General features: G+C 53.1%; 1 protein-coding gene across 1 annotated transcript in view; it reads left to right on the top strand.

Moving 5' to 3' along the window:
* SLIT1 (slit guidance ligand 1) overlaps nucleotides 1–19662 on the top strand; it is a 178249-nt gene that overhangs the window by 106835 nt on the left and 51752 nt on the right. Inside the window, exons 5-13 of the mRNA XM_055560489.1 lie at nucleotides 8468–8539; nucleotides 9607–9678; nucleotides 10267–10338; nucleotides 10872–11035; nucleotides 13173–13320; nucleotides 13714–13785; nucleotides 14269–14340; nucleotides 16576–16647; nucleotides 17366–17509. Of these exons, the coding sequence (XP_055416464.1) occupies nucleotides 8468–8539; nucleotides 9607–9678; nucleotides 10267–10338; nucleotides 10872–11035; nucleotides 13173–13320; nucleotides 13714–13785; nucleotides 14269–14340; nucleotides 16576–16647; nucleotides 17366–17509 (888 nt within the window). The remainder of the gene's footprint in view (nucleotides 1–8467; nucleotides 8540–9606; nucleotides 9679–10266; nucleotides 10339–10871; nucleotides 11036–13172; nucleotides 13321–13713; nucleotides 13786–14268; nucleotides 14341–16575; nucleotides 16648–17365; nucleotides 17510–19662) is intronic.

Raw genomic sequence — 19662 nt, 5'->3', positions numbered from 1 at the left:
CTCTCCTCTGATATCTCTGTTGTGGGAATTGATTGCAATGATGCTTGGTAGCTGCATAACAAACAGCCCAGTTCACAGAAATGTTACCCAGGCTGGTTTTACAGCGCCATGATCCAGGGCTGTTTAATGTCTCTTCTTAATGAGTTTTCTGCAACATTAACTCAGCGGCGCTGGAGGGAGGGGGCAGCTGGCCACAGGAGGATGTGTGACTTCGGGTGGTGGTGTGGGCATGAGAAGGAAAGTCTCTCCTGCCAACAGTGCCTGGCACGCACTGGTCACTCAGAGCCGCCCATTTCTTCTGCAAAGGTCCAGCCCCACAATCCATGGTGTCAGCCTCCAAAACCACCTACAGGAGTTTGGACATCAGGAGTTCCCTGGGAAAATATTGGGTACGCGATGCTTTAACAAATCTTAAGGCTTTGCAGAGCATGTGAGAGCTTTAATTCCATGAATGTTATCAGCATCTGAGGAGGAGGAGGTGGAGAATGAGAGCGGGTCAGAGCTGGACCACCAGCAATTAGTAGAGGTCATTTTGAAGCCTTATTGGCAACACGATTGTCACCTACTGTGTGCCAGATAGTCTTCGGGATACGCTCATATGCCTTTGTCTATTTATCTTATAAGCTTATGTTACAGATGAGGAAACAGGTGCAAAGGGGCAGTCAGTTGATTCTGAGCTTGCTTTTGAATCCAGTTCGCCTGACTCTCCTCCCAGACCAGCTACTGCCTGGCCAGTGCTTCATCCTCCTCCCAGTGAGGCTTTTTGGGGGGATATGAGTTTAGCTAATGGCCCAGCCATTTATTCCAGCTGGCCTGACTCAGGCCCTCAGGGGAGCAGAGGAGAGGGGATCTGGGGAGCACAGGGATTAGCTAGGGGAACTGGCCACTTAGTGCAGCCGGGACCCTTAGGAGGAGGCCCAGGTAGCTCCCAGGTGGGGTGGGGTGTCTTCCTTTGTTTTGACAACAGCAGAGGGGGTGGGGTCCAAGATCAAAGGAAACTGGACTGTGGATGGCAGGGCCGGTTCCACCTTCAGGCTACCAGCAGCAGCAGCGTGCCCTTTGATCCTACTCCCTGGTCTCTTCTGCATTCTCCCCCCTTCCCTCAACCCAAACTTGACTTCTGGAGACAAAACAAATTCATCCATGTTGAGAATCAGCCCCTGATAAGCTTTCAGTTTGCTCTTCTAGGAGTACCTGAGATTTATGAATGATAAAGCTCCAGTCCCTGCCTTGAGGCTGGAGTCAGGCAAATGTCTCTCTACCTGTCTTTATCAGCAAATGTCTCTCAAGAACCTGCTTTGAATGTCACCTGGAGACAGGTGTGCACACATACCACATACCCACCAGGGGTAACTCTGGGGCACCTGAATGTTGTCCCTAGGCTGGGGAGACTGGGCAGGGAGGGATAATTGCAGAATTAATTTCCCTTCTGGGTAAGAAGGGTAGGATTTGAGCGGAGACTTGAAGGACAGGCAGAGACAAAGGAGGGATGGTCCTGCCAGGTCCCAGGCACACCTTAGATGTGGTTGTGTACCTGCATCCCACAGGGGCACCATGAACCTTTCCCCTGGGTCCTCCTGCAGTAGGGACCTGGGGTGCCGAGCAGACCCCAGGGACTCTGTCTCCAGCCCCTTGCCTGAGCCCTGACCTGGAGCAGTGGCTCTTGACCTTCTCCAAGGAGCGGATTACTTCCTCCATGCCAATGCCCTCTTAGCAAGTGTTGCCCTGCCCTGACCTCAGCAGGGATGCAGGGAGGACAGTGGTACTAATGTCGTGGCTGTCACTACCTCACCTCTGGTGAGCGTCTCCTCTGTTCCCTGTGAAGGTGGGCAGTGGCATGCCACAGGTGACAGGCCAGAGGCTGCTCTTCCCTCTTTCTACCCAGTGGGGGTGTTTGTGTCCAAGCCTCCCCCAACCCGGCACCCCCCAAAATAGGAATTGTCACCTCTGTTCCTGGCTATGAAATGCTGGCAGGCACAGGGGCTATGATCCCTAGCCTTTAGCCTCAGCTGGGATAGGAACCTCTGGTGGCTCAGACAGTAAAGAATCTGCCTGCAATGCAGGAGACCTGGGTTCATTCCCTGGGTTGGGAAGATCTCCTGGAGAAGGGCACGGCTACCCACTCCAGTATTCTTGCCTGGAAATTTCCATGGACAGAGGAGCCTGGCAGGTTCTGGGGTCGCACAGAGTTGGACACGATTGAGCATGCACGCACAGTACAGGGACAGCTTTAACCTTTTCCCTCGTCAGAGGCAGCACGTTTCAAACTTTCATATTCATGTGAATCACTGGGGGTCTGGCTAACATGCAGATTCAGATTCAGTAGGTGGGGCCAGAAGGTCCATCTTTCTGAATCTCCCAGGTGGCTCCGCTGCTGCTGGTCCAGGTGCCAGAGACGTGGGTGCTGTGACCCGCCAAGGGGTCTTGGGTGGCACTTACAGCAGCAGCAGCGTGAGGGAAGCTGCTCTGAGCGGGGCCCACCCATGTGTCATTCTGCCCTCCTGACCTCTCGGGGAGGCTGGTACTTTTGGAAGTGGAGACCAAGGTGCTGGGAACTAACTGAAGGTCGTGCCCGAGGTCACGCGGCAGGCTGGTGGCAGAGCGAGCCTCCAGCCTCACCCCTGTCCCCGATTCCAAGTCCTAGAATTTTCAGCTCTGACTCTCCCCACACCCCCAGCCCCAAGGCTCGTAAAGACAATTAGCAGTGGCAATCGACTGCCCACCCCAGTCAAAAGTACCATACACACACAGCCTCAGTTAAGCTCCATGGCCCCATGATTATTCCCACTTTATAGAGGAGGAGACAGAGGCTCTAGGGGTTTGGAAACTGGCATGAGGTGCCTCAGTGGGTAGGTGCTCAGCTGCCTTCGTCTGCTCCAAGGCTTAGGTCCTTAATCTGATAAAAGAGCCCTGTGCTAGGTGGCTTGGAGTAGTCAGGCTGCCCTGGTTTCCTCCAGGCTCCATATTGGGTGAGCTCAGAATAACCAGTCAGACGAGAGGACAGGACAGTTTGCCCAGAGACTCCACGTGTCTTGAGAGGCAGACCGAGCAGGCCCTGAGCTCTGCAATGGGGCTGTTGGGTGGGGGCAGGAACCCAGGCCAAGTCTGGCTTTGTCTGGGCCCCCCACTGATTCTCTCAGAGGCCAGGCTGCCGGCAGGACCCAATCTACTTAGAGCGTGAAGGGGGATTAGCAGTGAGAACATGGGGTCTCAACCTCGGCTTCCCAGCCCCCACCTCCCCAGCCCTGGCGGAGGCTGGAGGGATTGGCGGGAGGAGGGCAGCAGGAGCAAGGGCTTCTGGGAGGGTGCCTGAGCTGGGGTGTGGGCCTCCCTGAAGAGAAGGGACCCAGCTGGGTCTCTGGGCTCACTGGGGTGTCCCAGACTCCAGGAGGGTGCTATTAGCCACAGCCTGCCTCTCAGGGCCCCTCATCTTTGGGGGTGGGGTTCAGGCAGGGGATATTTGCACCCTGAGTTCGAGACCCACCCCCTCCATGGACTCCAGGGGTCCAGTTCCCTCTCCTCTTCTGGGTCCCACGAGAGTCACTCAGTCATCTTTGTCAGAGGCTCCTCATCCCCTCTGCTCATGCAGCTGGGACCACCTCAGAGCCATGGAGGGTGGTGACCGGAGTTATGTCAGGATATGGGAAGGGCAGGTTGATTCTAACCCCAGTGGCCACAAATGCTTCTCTAGTGCAGCACCCCCCACCCCCTCTTCAGACCTCTCTGTAGCTGGGTGTCAGGCAGAGAAGGGACAACCATACCCTGTGTCCGGGAAGAGGTTTGGTCCCGCAAAGTTGACACAGAACCAGCCATCCTGCCCCAGGTCCCTGCTTTCCCCTCTCAACCCCAAGGCCTGTCCTAACTCCTTGTTTAGTCAGGAAAATGCAGAGGGATTGCTGCAAGAGACTCATGGAGGGAACCACTTTACTCAGCTAAATGTTACTGAGCCCCTGCAGTGCGCTCCATCTAGGGAGGGATACAATAACCTGGAGCCAGAGATTGGAGGCTAAATTAAAAAAACCAAAAATCAATATTTTACTACATTCATTACACAAATATTTCATTATAAGCCTGGATTTGTGCTGAGAAGGAAAATCAGAGGGGCCTTGGGAACCTGTAGCAGAGGGAGCTATGAAGGGAGATGTCTGTAGACTGAGATATGAAGGATGAATAGGAGTTACCAGGGGAAGAGTGGAGGGAGAATAGTTTTGGCAGAGGAAACGGAAGGGCAAAGGTCCTGTGGCAGAAGGGATGTGAGGGGACGGCAGCCTATGTGGCGAGCACCCAGTGCCTGTCACATCAGATCCTACAAGGTAGGTGCCGCTTCTTACCCCCTTTTTGCAGATGAGAAAACTGAGGCCAGAGAGGTTAGGTGACTCACCCAAGACAACATGATTTAAGTGAGTGAGACAGGGCTCCTTGACCCCAAGTCACCATGGTGACACTCGGTTGTGGCTCTCAGCCAGCGGCCTCTACTCCTTGGCCTCTCAGTGTGTGCTTCCTGGACCAGCAGCATCTGTATCTCTGGGGGCCTGTCAGAAATCTAGGACCTCATTCTTACCTGTAGGCCAGCCCCTGGTCTGGTTGCTGCATCCTTGCTCTGGTAATCTGATTCTTGCTGTCCGGCCTGAGGCTGCCTTCTGAGCTGCTGTCTGCCCTGTGGCTGTGTGCCCTGGGCCTCCTTTGGCCAGGATCAGGTCACCAGCTGCTCCGAGTTTTGGTTTGTCCTTCCAGCTCCAGAGCACCCCTCTTCCAGGATGGCCCCTCTCAGTATATCGCATCCTGCTCTGACACACCCGGGGCCACGCAAGCACCTCACTTCACTTCACCTCACTTCAGGGTCTCTGATAAGGTCACCAAGAGAGGAGCATGGGAGCAACAACGACCAAGTTTAGGGGAGAACTAGGAGGCTCTGGAGAAGGCAATGGCACCCCACTCCAGTACTCTTGCCTGGAAAATCCCATGGACGGAGGAGCCTGGTGGGCTGCAGTCCATGGGGTCGCTAAGAGTCAGACACGACGGAGTGACTTCACTTTCACTTTTCACTTTCATGCATTGGAGAAGGAAATGGCAACCCACTCCAGTGTTTTTGCCTGGAGAATCCCAGGGACGGGGGAGCCTGGTGGGCTGCTGTCCATGGGGTCGCACAGAGTCAGACACGACTGAAGTGACTTAGCAGGAGGCTCTGGACCTGGGGAAATACCATGAGGAAAGTCGTAGGTGGGACCTTTGGAGTTTGCGTGCCAAAGTGGTGAAAATGGAGATGAGGAACTTTATTTCACAGAGGCTTGGGAAAGACAAGATAGTTGTTGACCAGGTAGGAGATCAGCTGGGGCAAAAAAGTAAAGAACAGTTTTGGGTTTGCCAATTGGCTGAGCAGGCATCCAGGTCCAGGGACGGCTTCTGGCGCCCCCTAGTGACTAGTGAGAAAATTGGAAACACCAGAACCTTAGCAAAGGGATCGGGGGACCGTGCTTCAGCTGGGACAAAGCCAGTGTTTCTTAAAAACTGCCAAATGGAGGGACTCGAACAGAACCGTAAATACATGAACTCTCTTAATCTTCTTCAAAGCCCTGTAGACTAGATAGTTTAACTCTCATACTACAAATAGGGAAACTGAAGCTCTCAACTGTGTAGCTTCCGGGGCCCACGGCTGTAAATGGCAGAAGCAGGAGCTGCGTTTAGATCCTTCCATTACAGAGTCTGGGGTCTCTGCACCGCCCTTTCTGCTAGCACTCTGCATGTCCTGGACTTTCCAAGCCTCAGCTGTTTCCCTGTGGTCTAGACGTTGGCCTCTTCCAGGGTCTCAAATTCAGTTTCCTTTACTCTTTTTAACAGCAAGGGCACCATACCCATACCCAGCCTTGGACTCTCACCTCATTAGGTGGCGCTTGGTTTCCATTGGGGGCAGAATCTTTTCTCTATAAGCTTTGGTGCCCCAGAGCCATGTCTAAAAGGCCATCAGATCACACCCCTCTCTGGTCTAAGTGTCACCTCCTCTGCTGGGCAAGGCTTTTTCCTTTCAACACCCTCCACCCACCCCCTCCTGCTCCCAGCTGTTCCTGGATCAAGCCAGGCTCATGCCTCCTGCCTCTGACAGACCATTCTTGCCCCCTCCTCTCCCCACTTAGCTCCTGGTGTGCACCCTTACAGAATTGCTCTGCCCGAATCATACTTTGATGCAATGCTACTCTAAGAAACAGACACATGAAACCCCTTTATTATATGGATCTAATGTTATTGATTAGGACACTCAGTCATTTTTTACAAAGACCCCTGGAGAAATTCTTGTCACATCTTAGTGCCCAAAACAGCTATACTCCTGAGAAATAGGTTCTTTTGAGTTTATACATATATCGAGGATGCAATTAACTGACCAGTTTTCCCTTTACGCATGGGCTCTCAGAAAGCTTGACACCCACCCTCAATCCCGGACCCGGCAGCTATATGGGTCATGTGATGTTGCATGCTCGGTGTCCACCATTGATTTGTCTTCTCTTTGCCCTACTTTTTACTTCTGCACTCTTGCTGTTTTATAAATCCATATAAGCCACCTGCAAGCCTTTCTGCAACAAGGTTGGCCTAAATCAATACACTGATCAATACAAATAAAAAACCTTCCTTGCAGGGCTGTAGTGAGGATTAAATGGAATAACGGTGGGGAGTTCAGCCCAGAGTTCCCTGCCAGGCTTGGCTGAAGGGCGAACTGCTAGCTGGGACAGAGACAGGCTGGTTAGATGAAGCCAGACACAGCTGAAATGCAGTTATGGAGGAGAGAGAGGAGAGTCTGTGTCGCAGGCTTGAGATGCCTTCTTTCAAGGAGAGAGCGAGCAGGGAACATGGGGTGTGATGGTAACAAAGGCCCTTGAGACCACAGGTGCTTGGGGCGGGTTAGGTGGCTGGGGGACAGGAGGGGCTGGGGTTTGGAGAAGGGAGCTCAGAGATGTCGGCTCACACTCTGTCTGGGGCGCAGGGTTTTAGGCGCAGCTGTTCCCCCACTTTGCACACAAGGAAACTAGGGCTCAGGAGGAAAAAGGGTAAACCCACAGATGCAAATCCAGGAAGTGGGGAGATGGGATTCGAACCAGCCTTTCCGAGGTCAGGGCCCTGTGTACTCTGCTTCGGCGCTTCTGTTTCATTGTCTCAACCAGAAAAACTCAGGCCGGGGGGTGTAGTTCCCACAGCTTAGGGAATTCCCAGTGGGGGGCCCTGTGGGCTGTGTTCTTGGGGCTCAAAGTAAACCCTGAGGCTCATGGGGTGAATGGCTGAGAGGAAGGAAATGGTGAAAGCCCCATGCATCTAGCCCAGGAGGAGAGTCTGAGGTCTGCCGAACTGTCCAACATAGGTTCCCGAGTCGGGACCAGCAGTCCAGGCCATCAGAGATTGTCAGAGATCGGCTGCAGTGCATGGGGAGGCTCTGGGACCTGACTGCTAGGCTCAGCCTCTGGAGCACTCCCCCTACCCCCACCCCCACCTCCACCAGCTTTTTTCCCTTAAAGAGGCCGCCTCACTTCCCTGAGCCTCCCTTTCCCACCTACTGCAGTGGGGATGGTGATAGTATTTGCCCCACACTGGGATGAGCTGGGCGGAGCAGGGGTTGGGGGAGGTTGCTGTCCCCACTGTGGGAAGCAAATGGGCATTTACGAAGTCTGCAGTGAGGATTGAGAAAGGGAGGAGAGGCAAGTGGACAGGAGCCCGAGGCCCAGTCCTGCCAGGGAGGGGAGGCTGGTTTGCTAAGGCCATGCAGTGCCTTCTCCCTCACTTCAGGATGTTAATAAGGGGGAGGTGACGAAGTCCTGGGTGGTCCCTGCCCTCCACGCCTCAGGGCTAGGATGCAGTCCTGTGTTCCCTAGGTGGGCATGCTTAGTCCCCAGGTGGACCCAGGCTTAGTAGCAGCCCTGGTCCCCGCAGACCCCAAGACCACAGCACCTGGAGTCAGCTCCAGCCTGGAGTTCATGACCTAGGTGGGATCCCTACTGCTGGGTTACCTGGGATCCAGCTGTGCCTTCTTCTGGCGCTTCCGTTCCTGCTCAGTAGAACACAGAGTGAGCTATCAGAAGACTCTCTACAGGTTTGGGGCAGCTGGGGGCTCTGTCGAGAAGCCCTTGCTCTTTACTTTGCAGCCCTGGAGGATGCCTTGGGGCCGAGCTGACCCCCGCGGATCTGGCGTAAAGGGTTGGGGGCTGACGGAGCCGATCTCTGACCACTGCCCCAGGCTGCACCCTCCAGCTGCAAACCCTCTGCCCAGAAAAGGGGCAGTGGTGGGGGCCTGAGCTTGACTCGTTCATTCATTCATTCGACAAATGTTTGCCAGTGATCTTTGTGTGCTGAGCGCTGTCCCGGGTGCCAGGACACAGCTCTGTCTGGTCCGGGTACCATCTGGCTCGCTTGACCTCCCTGGCTCTTCAGGGTGCTCTGGAGAAGTGTTTCTGATTATTTTTTTCTCCCTCTGGCTTTGTCCTCACAGGGACCTAAGTGAGAACACCATCCAGGCCATCCCCAGAAAGGCTTTCCGTGGAGCTACAGATCTCAAAAATTTGTGAGTATAAGCCTGAGAGGGAAGGGGGCTTGGGGCTGCAGGGCCACCCCTGGCAGCATCCTGATGTTTCTTCCTGAGCCCTGTGGTCCAGGCAGCCAGGGAGCTGGTCTGGGCTCTGAGATGGCTCATGACAGCATGGTCTTCTGGAACAACCTGGGGAGGGAGAACGCATTTCATCAGCCTTGGGGGACCCAGTTGAAAGGAGTGTCATCAACAGTGGGATTCTTGTTCCATTGAAATGAACAGTCTCTGTGCCCTTGCCCTTCAGTGGGTGGGGAGAGTTGGGTTTGACTGTTCCCTTTTTTGGGGGCAGGTCCAAATTGTATAAGCTGTTGCAAGTCGGTTAATTTCAGTGAGCCTCTATATATTGTTCTGCAAAACGGGGGCATCATATTTATGTCACAAGCTTGCTCTGAGTTTGAAATGAGACCTGGAAATGAATACACTCTGTTGAAAGCTGTGTAACTGTGATGGTTTATTTCTATTATTCTCATTTATTCTAGTCCAAGCTTATAGCTCCACCCCACCCCAGGTCTGACTGCCGTATTGATGGCAAATGCCTGGCGTGCTTGTCACCTTCTCCTACTCCTGGTGCCTGTAGTAGCCATTGGTAATGGATCACTGCATTCTTCCCCAAGGAGCCCAGTCACAGCTTCCGTTTATTCTGGAAGCAGCAGTCCAGGTAGCTGCCTTGAGTCGGTCTCTCTTAGCCCTCAGGCTGAAATCTGCTTGCCAGCTCTGGCTGCCACGGCTCCTATGATAGACTCTCATTTTACAGCTGCTAGCGCCCTCTAGGTGGTCTCTAAAGTGGAGGTGGGACCTGCTCCCCAGGAGATGTGCAAGGTTGGGTAGAGGAAAATAATATAACTCTTGCTTATACTTACTGTTTTAAAAATAAGAAAGACTTTAAGCTTTTATTAACGATTACCAATTGGATCACTGTGTGTATACTGGACAAATGATTGGGGCTAGTTTGGAACTAGTGGAGTGCTGGGTGGAATGCTGGGTGGAATACCCCTGCCATAGGTAACGTGCCGTCCTCTCTACCACGTTCCTTTGCTTCACAGACAGCTAGACAAGAACCAGATTGGCTGCATTGAGGAAGGAGCTTTCCGGGCTCTGCGGGGGTTAGAGGTGCTGTAAGTAAAGCCTAGGAAGGGTGGCAGAGGCAGGAGAGCCAAGCTGATACAGGCATCAGGGACCCAGCAGCTGCGCGAAAGGCAGGGGTACCTGGGAGGTGGGCTCTAGGCCAGGACTTGCTGCCTGAGGATAGAAGGGCTCGTGCTCGAGGGATCCTGCCTGTGGCAGTGTGACCCAGGCTTAAACTGCCTGTGATGAAGCCCCGGCGTGAGTGGCTGGGTCTCTCCAGAGTTTCTAACACACGAGGCCCGAATGCCTCCTCTTCCTCCCTCTGTCTGTGTGAGCCCCATGCTTTCTTCCAAGCCAGCCAGAGTCTGCACTACCCATCCTCCCCTCCTGGCTCCCCGTCCCCTGTCCTACCAGCCTCAGAGCTTATGGCACAGCTGCCTCTTCATCACTGTCCCAGCTCAGGGTTTTCCTCTGGGAAAACCTCAAGTGGCTCTCTGGCATAACCCCCAGGGTCCAGCCCAGCGCTGGGTGGGTGAACCGTGAGCGCGATGTGAGAGAGAAGCCAGGTCCCCCCCTTCCCGCGCAGCTTCCTGCTGGGCTGATGTTAAGTGACCTTGGTTCCCCCCTACCCTACTCAGGACCCTGAACAACAACAACATCACCACCATCCCCGTGTCCAGCTTCAACCACATGCCCAAGCTGCGGACCTTGTGAGTCAGCCCGGGGCGCCCGAGAGCACAGTGCCCAGCTGGGAGGGTGTTGGGGCTCAGAGTGGGGGTGGGGAGAGCTCGGCCTCCTCTGCAACCCCAGAGGTCACCCCAGGGTGGGGGCTGAGTGGAGCTGGGGGAGGGGGAGTGATCTAAAAGGGAAGGACGTTGAATGTCTTTTATATTTGATGTTTCCCTTGGGCAGCAGATAATTTGTTTTTGGGTTGGAAGGTGAGTTAAGTGATTTGAGGGGAGGGTGTCTGTGGGCTCAGTGAGCGTGTCCTCATGGGGCACACTCCAGCCGAAGGGCTGCCCCCAGTGCTGGGAGAGGAGGGAGGCTTCCCCCTGCTCAAATAATCTCCAAGTTGGGGCCTGAGCTGTGAAGCTGACTGAGGGTAGGCTGTGCCCCGACCGAGTGGAGTGCCAGGGGCTCGACCCCCCACCCCTGCTGAGCGGAGGGGCTCCGCCCCAGTGTTTCCAGGGGCTGGGGACGCAGGTTGGTCGTGAGCCTCCCTCTCCTCGCCCATCCCCTGCAGCCGCCTGCACTCCAACCACCTGTTCTGTGACTGCCACCTGGCCTGGCTCTCCCAGTGGCTGAGGCAACGGCCAACCATCGGGCTCTTCACCCAGTGCTCGGGCCCCCCTGGCCTGCGCGGCCTCAACGTGGCTGAGGTCCAGAAGAGTGAGTTCAGCTGCTCAGGTGGGTGCCGGCCCTGCTGGGGCTCTCAGATCCCCATCGCCTGCCTCCTGCCCGCCTCCTGTTCCCGCCCAGGGCCTCCTGTCACCACGCATTCACATCTGAGCCACCCAAGACCCCCTGTCCTCATCCGTGGACGCCTCTTGGACCACACGCCATCTGCTATGCTCACCCACTCTCTCCTGTCCAGACTCACTGACTCCTGTCCTCAGTCACCTCATTCTCAGCCACTACCTCCTGCTCTCAAGCATTGCCTTTGTCTACGCATCGCCTCCTGCCTCCACTGCATTTCCCCTCTGGTCCCCACCATCAGTCCTTTCCTGTTGCCTGTCCCTTGTCCCTCTGCCCCATCCCTTCTACTCAATGCCTCGCTTTTGCTTCTACCCAGTGCTGCCAGCCCTTTCCTCCCTCCCCTCCCCGCCAGCCCATCAACTCCCACCCCTCACTTCCTCCACTCCTTGCCCCCTCCTATTCCCGCCTCTCCCTTCCCTCATTGTGCTACTTTGAAAAGTCATTGAATTGGGCCTAAAGCCTTGGTTTGAGGTGAGACAGACTCCAGAGCCTGTACCTCCATCTTCTACTGGGGGTCCTGCGAGGGCCTCCTTTCTGGCCACCCCGCCTCCTGTCTGGTCCTTCCAGTCTCCACACTGCAGCCAGAAAAATGTAAAGGGACAGACAAATCTGGACTGGTTACTGTTGCTTCATCCTCACCAGGCCTCCCAGTGCTCCTGGTAGAGTCCAAGCTGGCCTCAGGCTCCTCGAGGCTGGGCCAGGCCATCTCTGCCTCCTCCACCTAGTGGCCTCCTCAGTCTTCCGTCCCAGTGGGCTTACCTCTGCCCTTCCCAGGAGCAGGTGCCTCCCACCTTGGCCTCCTGGCAGGCTGCTCCCCTGCTGGGTCCACCCTCCCCGCCTTGCTGCCCCGCCTGGTCCTCACCCTGCAGAGCCCCAGATGGGACTTCCCAGGGACTGGTTGCAAGGTCCATGAGCACATGGGCGCATGTGTCATATTCTCTGGTCATTTCTTAGCACTTTGCTCACACTCGACACAGAGATAGATGCTCGGGGAATGTTCGCTGACTAAGTGATCAGCTCACAGATTCATGACAGAGGATCAGATGCTGCCCATTTCTCCCGAGCCTGTGGACCCGAGCCCACCAGTCACACAGAGGTCGGTGTCCTCTCCTCAGCATGAAGCTGGGGATGGGGTAGGGTGGCTGTCTCCTCCTCCTCAGCGCCGGTGCCCCTGTGCTCAGGGCTGCTGTGTGCATGAGACACGACCCCGCAGCTCCGGGCTGGGGGTGTGCGTGTGTTATGCAAAACACAGGGCTGAGAATAGCCAAGCAGTTTCTTTCATGATATCCCAAAGTTGGAGATCTCCTGCGTGTCCACCAGCAAGAGATTGGATTAGCCAGTGATGACAGAGCCATGCAATAGACTATGACTCAGCAATGAAAAAGAAAAAACGTGTACTCATACAATACAGTGGGCAAATCTCAAAAATTTTACCTGGAGTGAAAAGAAATCAAATGTAAGAGAGCCTGCGGTCTGGTTTTGCTCAGGTCCACAGACAAGCAGAACAAATCTTTGGTGAGACATCTCAGAACACTGGCGACCTCGGGGAAGGAGCATGAGGGAAACTTCTTGAGTGATAGAAATATTCCCTGTTGAGGGGGTGGTTCTGTGACTGTATCCATATGTGGGAATTGGATCAGCTCTACACCTAAGACGGTACACTCGGTATAAGTGGTACATCAGTATTAAAAGACATGGGCCCTTACATCAGACACTGGGCTTCACCCTGAATGCACCGCTCATTAGCGGTGTCACTTCCACAGATTAATATCGAGGACTCCATGTTCTCACCTAGAAAGTGGCCACGATGATATCACGCTCTTTGCAGGGTTGTGCACTAGGAGTCACTGAGATGTTACACGCACAACCCTTATCACAACATGTGGTGCAGAGTATGCACTGGTAAATATGGTCCTTCTTATATTCAAGCCAGAAGTGTCCAGTGACTTGGACTAGAGCCCAGAGCTTCAGAACTGAGGCTAGGATTTCTTAGTGTGCAATTCACACTCTCATGCAGCAGAGTTAGGTTCAGATTCAAGTTCAGCAAACATCGGCGCTGTTTCCGCAGGCCAGGGGGAGGCGGGGCGCGCGCCCTCCTGCACCCTCTCCTCCGGCTCCTGTCCGGCCATGTGCGCCTGCAGCAACGGCATCGTGGATTGTCGCGGCAAAGGCCTGACCGCCATCCCCGCCAACCTGCCCGAGGCCATGACAGAGATGTGAGTACAGGCAGGGCCGGCCAGGCTCTGGTGGTCCAGGGAGGAGCCAGAGCGGGCACTACCCTGAGGCCCCTCTACACTTTGCCTCAGTTGGGCTGAGCTCTCTGCCCAAGGCTGGCACTCTGGAAGGTTGGGGCGGGGTATCCCTCTGTGGTCCATCTCTCCAGTCCAGCTGGGCCAGTCTGCTAGAATTGGTTTCTTTTAACATCGTACATGAGCCCCTTTCAGCCACACCAGCTTGGGATAATGGCACTCAAAACCAGCTCCTTTTCTCTGCTGCAGCCCCCCTACTCCAGACGAGGATGGGAGCAGGGACTGATGGGTAAAGGGCCTGGTTTCAACAACAACTTGGGTGGGGCGACCTGCCCTTGTCCTTCTGTTTTCTCTCTGCAGCCGGCTGGAGCTCAATGGGATCAAGTCCATCCCCCCGGGGGCCTTCTCTCCCTACAGAAAGCTGCGGAGGATGTGAGTGCCTTCTGCTGTTTCCTGGGGGTCAGCATAGGGCAGAGCCCGGACCAAGCACGCCACTGCCCCGGGGCAGGTGCTGACTCTGCCTCCCATGGCTGTGCCTAGGGCCAAGTCATCACCGGCCTTCCTCCCAGGCTCATCTGTGATGTAGGGATGGTGGTGGTGCCACCTGCTTGAAGGGTAGTCATGAGGCCTAAAGGGGATGCTGAGTCTGAGTCTGGCACGTGACCAGAACTGACTGTCATCCTCCCATTTCAGCTTGGGCACCAATAGGAGCAATTGAGACTGTGAGGTGTGTGTAGGGGATAGCTGGGTTGCCCCCCTGTGCATGGTCCTTGGATAGATAGGAGAACTGGCCCTTCTCTTTCCTAATTTCAAAGAAATATCTGCCCTCCCATAGTATCTGGGAGGCAGGGGGCAGGCAGGGCTCGGTGGCCGTTGAGGGATTCAGCCACCCTCTCTCCTCTGCTCACCTTGCAGAGACTTGAGCAACAACCAGATCTCGGAGATCGCGCCTGATGCCTTCCAGGGCCTCCGGTCCCTGAACTCACTGTGAGTAGCAGTGCCAAGGCTCTGCAGTGGTCCAGGGCATCGCCCCAGGTGCCCACCTCTGGTGGGTGTGAGAGAAGGAACATGTCGCCACCCACCCAGCCTCAGTGGGTCTCCCTCTGGCTGCAGTGCCCAGGGTTGTTGTGCTCAGATTTCCCTTCCTCTTTGTGGACCCTCTGCATCTGGGAGGGGGAGGAGGGAATCAAGGGCTGAGTGCATGGAAAAGCTAGGCAGAGCTGTTGCCCCTGGCAACAGTGACGCTCTTCCTTTTGCAGTGGGGATTTTCCCAGCATTCTTTGTGGCAGTCATCTGGCTTAGTCCAGCCTTCATGTTGACCCTGCCTCCACACAGAGGCCCAGCACTCTGTTCTCCTAAGCATTCCCTGGGTTAGGGAATGGCAGCAACCACCAGCTCTAATTGTGAAATCTGCCACAGCTTATAACTTTTGTCCCGGACGTGCTCTGATCTCAGGCTGTGGTGGGTGATGGTGAAGACCGTGTTTCCTGCCTACCTGCTCCCTAACCCTGTCCAGTATTTCCCTTCCCTCAACAGTTTATTGGGGACCCATCAATCTACAAAGCACTGTGTGGCATCGAAAATTAGTCTAGGAGATGTTGCCATGTCTCTTTTTCCAAGAACCCTTGCTTGCACTCCCCCGTTCACCGAGCCTCTCACTCCCTGAGGTCCCATGGTGCATTGTCTCCAGAGTGAACTCAGGGTGCCCTGTAGTGAAGCAAGCTCCCTGTTGATGGGGGCTGTTCATCACTCTTGGAAATGAGTATTTTAACCTGTTCCTTGGCAGCACTGGACACATGCTTGGCATTGATTTGGGGCCTGGGAAGTGGAATAGAATGGAACTCCCTCCAGGGTGCTACAGGAGGCTGTCGGCTCAGTGCCTTCCCTGTGCACCCTCTTCTCTTGGAATAGAATCCAAGGTAGTGGGTGGGGCCATTGTGAGTCACACAAAGTTGTGCAGTGTGCAACCTGCACAGCTGTACTTGACAGCCTGGTGATGGGTCACTACCCCTGGCTGAGGAGATCAGATCCTGAAGATGGCTGCTAAAATGCAGGGTCTTCTTCAGAAAAGTGAATAAATCTCCTCCTAAATTGGAACATGACATCTAACCCATCTAAGTGGGTTCCTGTCACGCCTCCTCACCATATAGGAACTTTCATGCTGAGGTCATGCAAAAAGATAATGCCCACCTTGCAGACCCTGACCTGGTCTCCCTGCCTCAATTCCCACCCATTCCATTCCCCACACAGCAGATGGAGAGATCTTTCCAAATCAGATCACGTCACAGAGGCCTCCTGGTGCTGGCTGGCTGAGATTCAAGCTACTGTCCACTTTGTTTCCTCCACCCAAACCATACTGAAGCTGTCCACTCGGGCCAGCCTGGAACCTACTTAGCTCCCGCTGTGCCCTCCTCCAAGAGAGATCTCAAAGAGATAGCACACTGCTTTTACTCAGATGGAGTGTTTCCAGGAGTGGCTGGAGGGGTGGGAGGGTGCAGCTTGTGAAAATGGAGTGGAATACACCCCCCACTCCAGGTCTCCATGACACTTCCACCCTCTGTCTGACCCCATTCCTGCCTGCATGTCTTTTTTGAACATTTGCATTTTTTTCGGATTATGTGTGTAATTCATGTTCCATGAAGGAAACTGTAAATTCTAAAGCATAAAACAACCCACTTGCAATCCTGCCACCAGATCAAAACCCAGCTAACACTTTGGTCTGTTCCCTTCTTGTGATATTTTATCTGTGCTGGAAAGTGTCACTTGACGTGCTGGAGCTCATACCACATGTGCTGTCTGGGATCCAGTTTTTGCCTGTAATTCTCTGAAAAGATGATTTTTCCTACCCTTGGGATTTTCTTCTCTCTGAAAAATCTCCTTTCGGATCCCTAACCAGGTTAATTTCCCATGAGCTTCCCTGGAAGGGTCCTTTTGTAGGCTTCCATGGGATCTGTGCTTGAGGGCAGAGAGTGAGTGAGGGGGTGATCTCAAAACAGTGGGGGTCACGGCTGCCTCTAGCCTATAGGTCACCTTTGTGCTGATTAGGGACCATGACCCCTTCCCAGTGCACTTTACTGCCATCTACTGGCCGCTGTTAGAACAAGCCTACACCCGTGGGACCAGTAGTGTGAAAGGCTTAGGGATGGTACCATCGGTGGGCAGGGCTTGGAGAGCTGTGTGGGGCAGTCCTCTAACTCTCCCTTTCCACTGCCGTCTTTCCAGGGTCCTCTATGGGAACAAGATCACAGACCTCCCCCAGGGCGTGTTTGGAGGCCTGTTCACCCTACAGCTCCTGTAAGGACCTAAATGCGAGTGACCTTGGGTGGGACCTATAGAGGGGGGCAGTATTCCTCTGGCCTCTCAGCCTAGCCCTTTCGGCCTCTTTGGGGTGTGGGACTCGCTGGAGGCAAGGAGCTTGGGGGATGGCAGACCTGGCAGGGCTGTGAGGGGCCAGAGAGGTGGATTCAGAGCTGATCGCAGGATGCCTGAGTGGAGAGGTCCCTGAGATGCAGCCTGCGTTCCTGAATGCTCACTGTTGCTGGGGACGGAGTTGTCTCCTGTGAGGGACACCCAGGCCCAGGTCAGGCTCTTTGAACCATGAGCATTCAGGCAAGGTTCTCTCCCAGGGCCTGAGACGCACAGAAGCCAGACACTCCCTCTCAGCTGCTTGGGAAACCCAGCAGAAGGGGAAGCGGAGGATCCCCCAAATGCCTTTGGGAGGTGGCCTGGCCACTGTGCTCGCGGCTGTCCCAGAATCCCATGGGGCAGGCACCTCTAGCAGTTCCTTGAAAGAGAGACACATGGGACTAAATGGTCCCTGTGCATAGAGAAGGCAGCCGGAGTTCTCAGCAACTCTGCATGGAGTGCACATCCAGAGGGCCAGATCCCCTGCGCCTGCTCCCGTGGACTCCTTCCTGACATAACTCATGGTCAGTGCCTAGGAAGGAGCCCAAGACACGATGTATCCACTTCTGTGGCTCTCCCCTCACCACCTGCCTGGCTCTGCCCACAGGCTCCTGAATGCCAACAAGATCAACTGCATCCGGCTCGATGCCTTCCAGGATCTACAGAACCTCTCACTGCTCTCCCTGTATGACAACAAGATCCAGAGTCTTGCTAAGGGCACCTTCACCTCCCTGCGGGCCATCCAGACCCTGTGAGTGCCCTCTTGCCCCTCCCGCACCCCAGCAGGTGGACCTCAGGGAGATAACAGCCTCTAGGTACAGGCAGGTGTTCAAATTCCAGCTATGCCTCTTAGGAGAAGGCAATGGCACCCCACTCCAGTACTCATGCATGGAAAATCCCATGGGTGGAGGAGCCTGGTAGGCTGCAGTTCTTATTGCCTGTGTGGCCCTAAGCAAGTTAGTTAGCTTCTCTGGGGCTCAGTTTACTCATTCATAAAATGCGAACATCATCTTCACAGGGTTGTTAGGAGATTAAAAGGGATGTTTGTGCAGAGCTTAGCTCATTGCAAATGCTTCTTAAATGTTGGCTACAATTTTTATTATTATTACTACCCATTGATTTTAAGACATGCGTTGTCTCCACAGTAACAGCTGTGGAATTGGATTGCATATTATATTTGATGGCTTATTTAATTGGCAGTATTTTGTTCTTCCTTGATGATACATAAAATATTAATATTAGTGTATCTTGCAATTGATAATGTCTTAAGTGAAAGACAGTGGCAGCAGTGATAATTATAAATTAAAATTAGAGAGCAGTAATTCTAGGAGTTTGCTTTAATCTTTTATTATAGAAAATTAAAAGCATTTAAAGGTAGCACAGCAGACCTCCCATTGCTTGTCTCCCAGCTTTAACTCACAGCCAGTCAGTCTTGCTTCATCTATATGTCTCTCCTTTCATGCCTCCCAGACATCATTTATCATCAACACAGAATTCATACATATTTATAAAAGGCAAGAACTCTGAAAACACACAACACTCTTGTTATATCTAAAAATACAACAATTCTTTAAAATCATCAACTAATTAATGTTCAAATTTCCAAATGTCTCCACATATTATACAATTTTAAAAATTGTTTGAGTCAGGATGTAAATAAGGCCTATGCACGCCCCGTTGGTGGAAAGGTAAATTGGTATGTCCATGGTGGAGAACAGTATGGAGGTTTCTCAAAAAGCTAAAAATAGAACTACCATATCACTCAGCAGTTGGACTCTGGGTGTATATATCCAAAAGAACCCAAAACACTAATGCAATACGTTACACCCCGATGTTCATAGCAGTACTATTTATAATAGCCAAGATACGGAAGCCACCTAAGTGTCCAAGAGAACATGAATGGCTAAAGAAGATATGCTGTAAACATACAACGGAATACTACTTGGCCACAAAAAGGAATGAAATTTTACCCTTTGCAGCAACACAGGTGGACTTAAAGAGCATTATGCTAAGTGAAATAAGTCAGACAGAGAAAGACAAATATTCTGTGATATCACTTACATATGGAAACTAAACAATACAACCAATTATATGAATAAGAAGCAGGCTCATAGATACAGAGAGCAAACTAATGGTTACCACTGGGGGAAGAGGGGAGGGGAAGCGCAGGGCTGGGGGAGAGGGAGGTACAGACTAAGGATGCCAACACGGGGAATATAGCCAATATTTTGTAGTCACTATGGAAAGTAACATTTAAGAACTGTATAAAATTTTAAATAAAGAGCATTTTAAAATCCTCTCCCTCATAAATAAATAAATAAGGTCTATGCCCAAAGAAAGGCAATGCCAAAGAATGCTCAAACTACCGCTCAATTGCATGCATCTCACACGCTAGTAAAGTAATACTCAAAATTCTCCAAGTCAGGCTTCAGCAATATGTGAACTGTGAACTTCCCAGTTGCTGGTTTTAGAAAAGGCAGAGGAACTAGAGACCAAATTGCCAACATCTGCTGGATCATCAAAAAAGCAAGAGAATTCCAGAAAAATATCTATTTCTGCTTTATTGACTATGCCAAAGCCTTTGACTGTGTGGATCACAATAAACTGTAGAAAATTCTGAAAGAGATGGGAATACCAGGCCACCTGACCTGCCTCTTGAGAAATTTGTATGCAGGTCAGGAAGCAACAGTTAGAACTGGACATGGAACAACAGGCTGGTTCCAAATAGGCAAAGGAGTACGTCAAGGCTGTATATTGTCACCCTGCTTATTTAACTTATATGCAGAGTACATCATGAGAAACGCTGGACTGGAAGAAACACAAGCTGGAATCAAGACTGCCGGGAGAAAAATCAATAACCTCAGAAATGCAGATGACACCACCCTTATGGCAGAAAGTGAAGAG

The sequence above is a fragment of the Bubalus kerabau genome, chromosome 22 (assembly GCF_029407905.1).
Source record: "Bubalus kerabau isolate K-KA32 ecotype Philippines breed swamp buffalo chromosome 22, PCC_UOA_SB_1v2, whole genome shotgun sequence".
Classification (NCBI taxonomy): Eukaryota; Metazoa; Chordata; class Mammalia; order Artiodactyla; family Bovidae; genus Bubalus; species Bubalus kerabau.
This window is presented reverse-complemented; position numbering and strand designations above follow the sequence as displayed.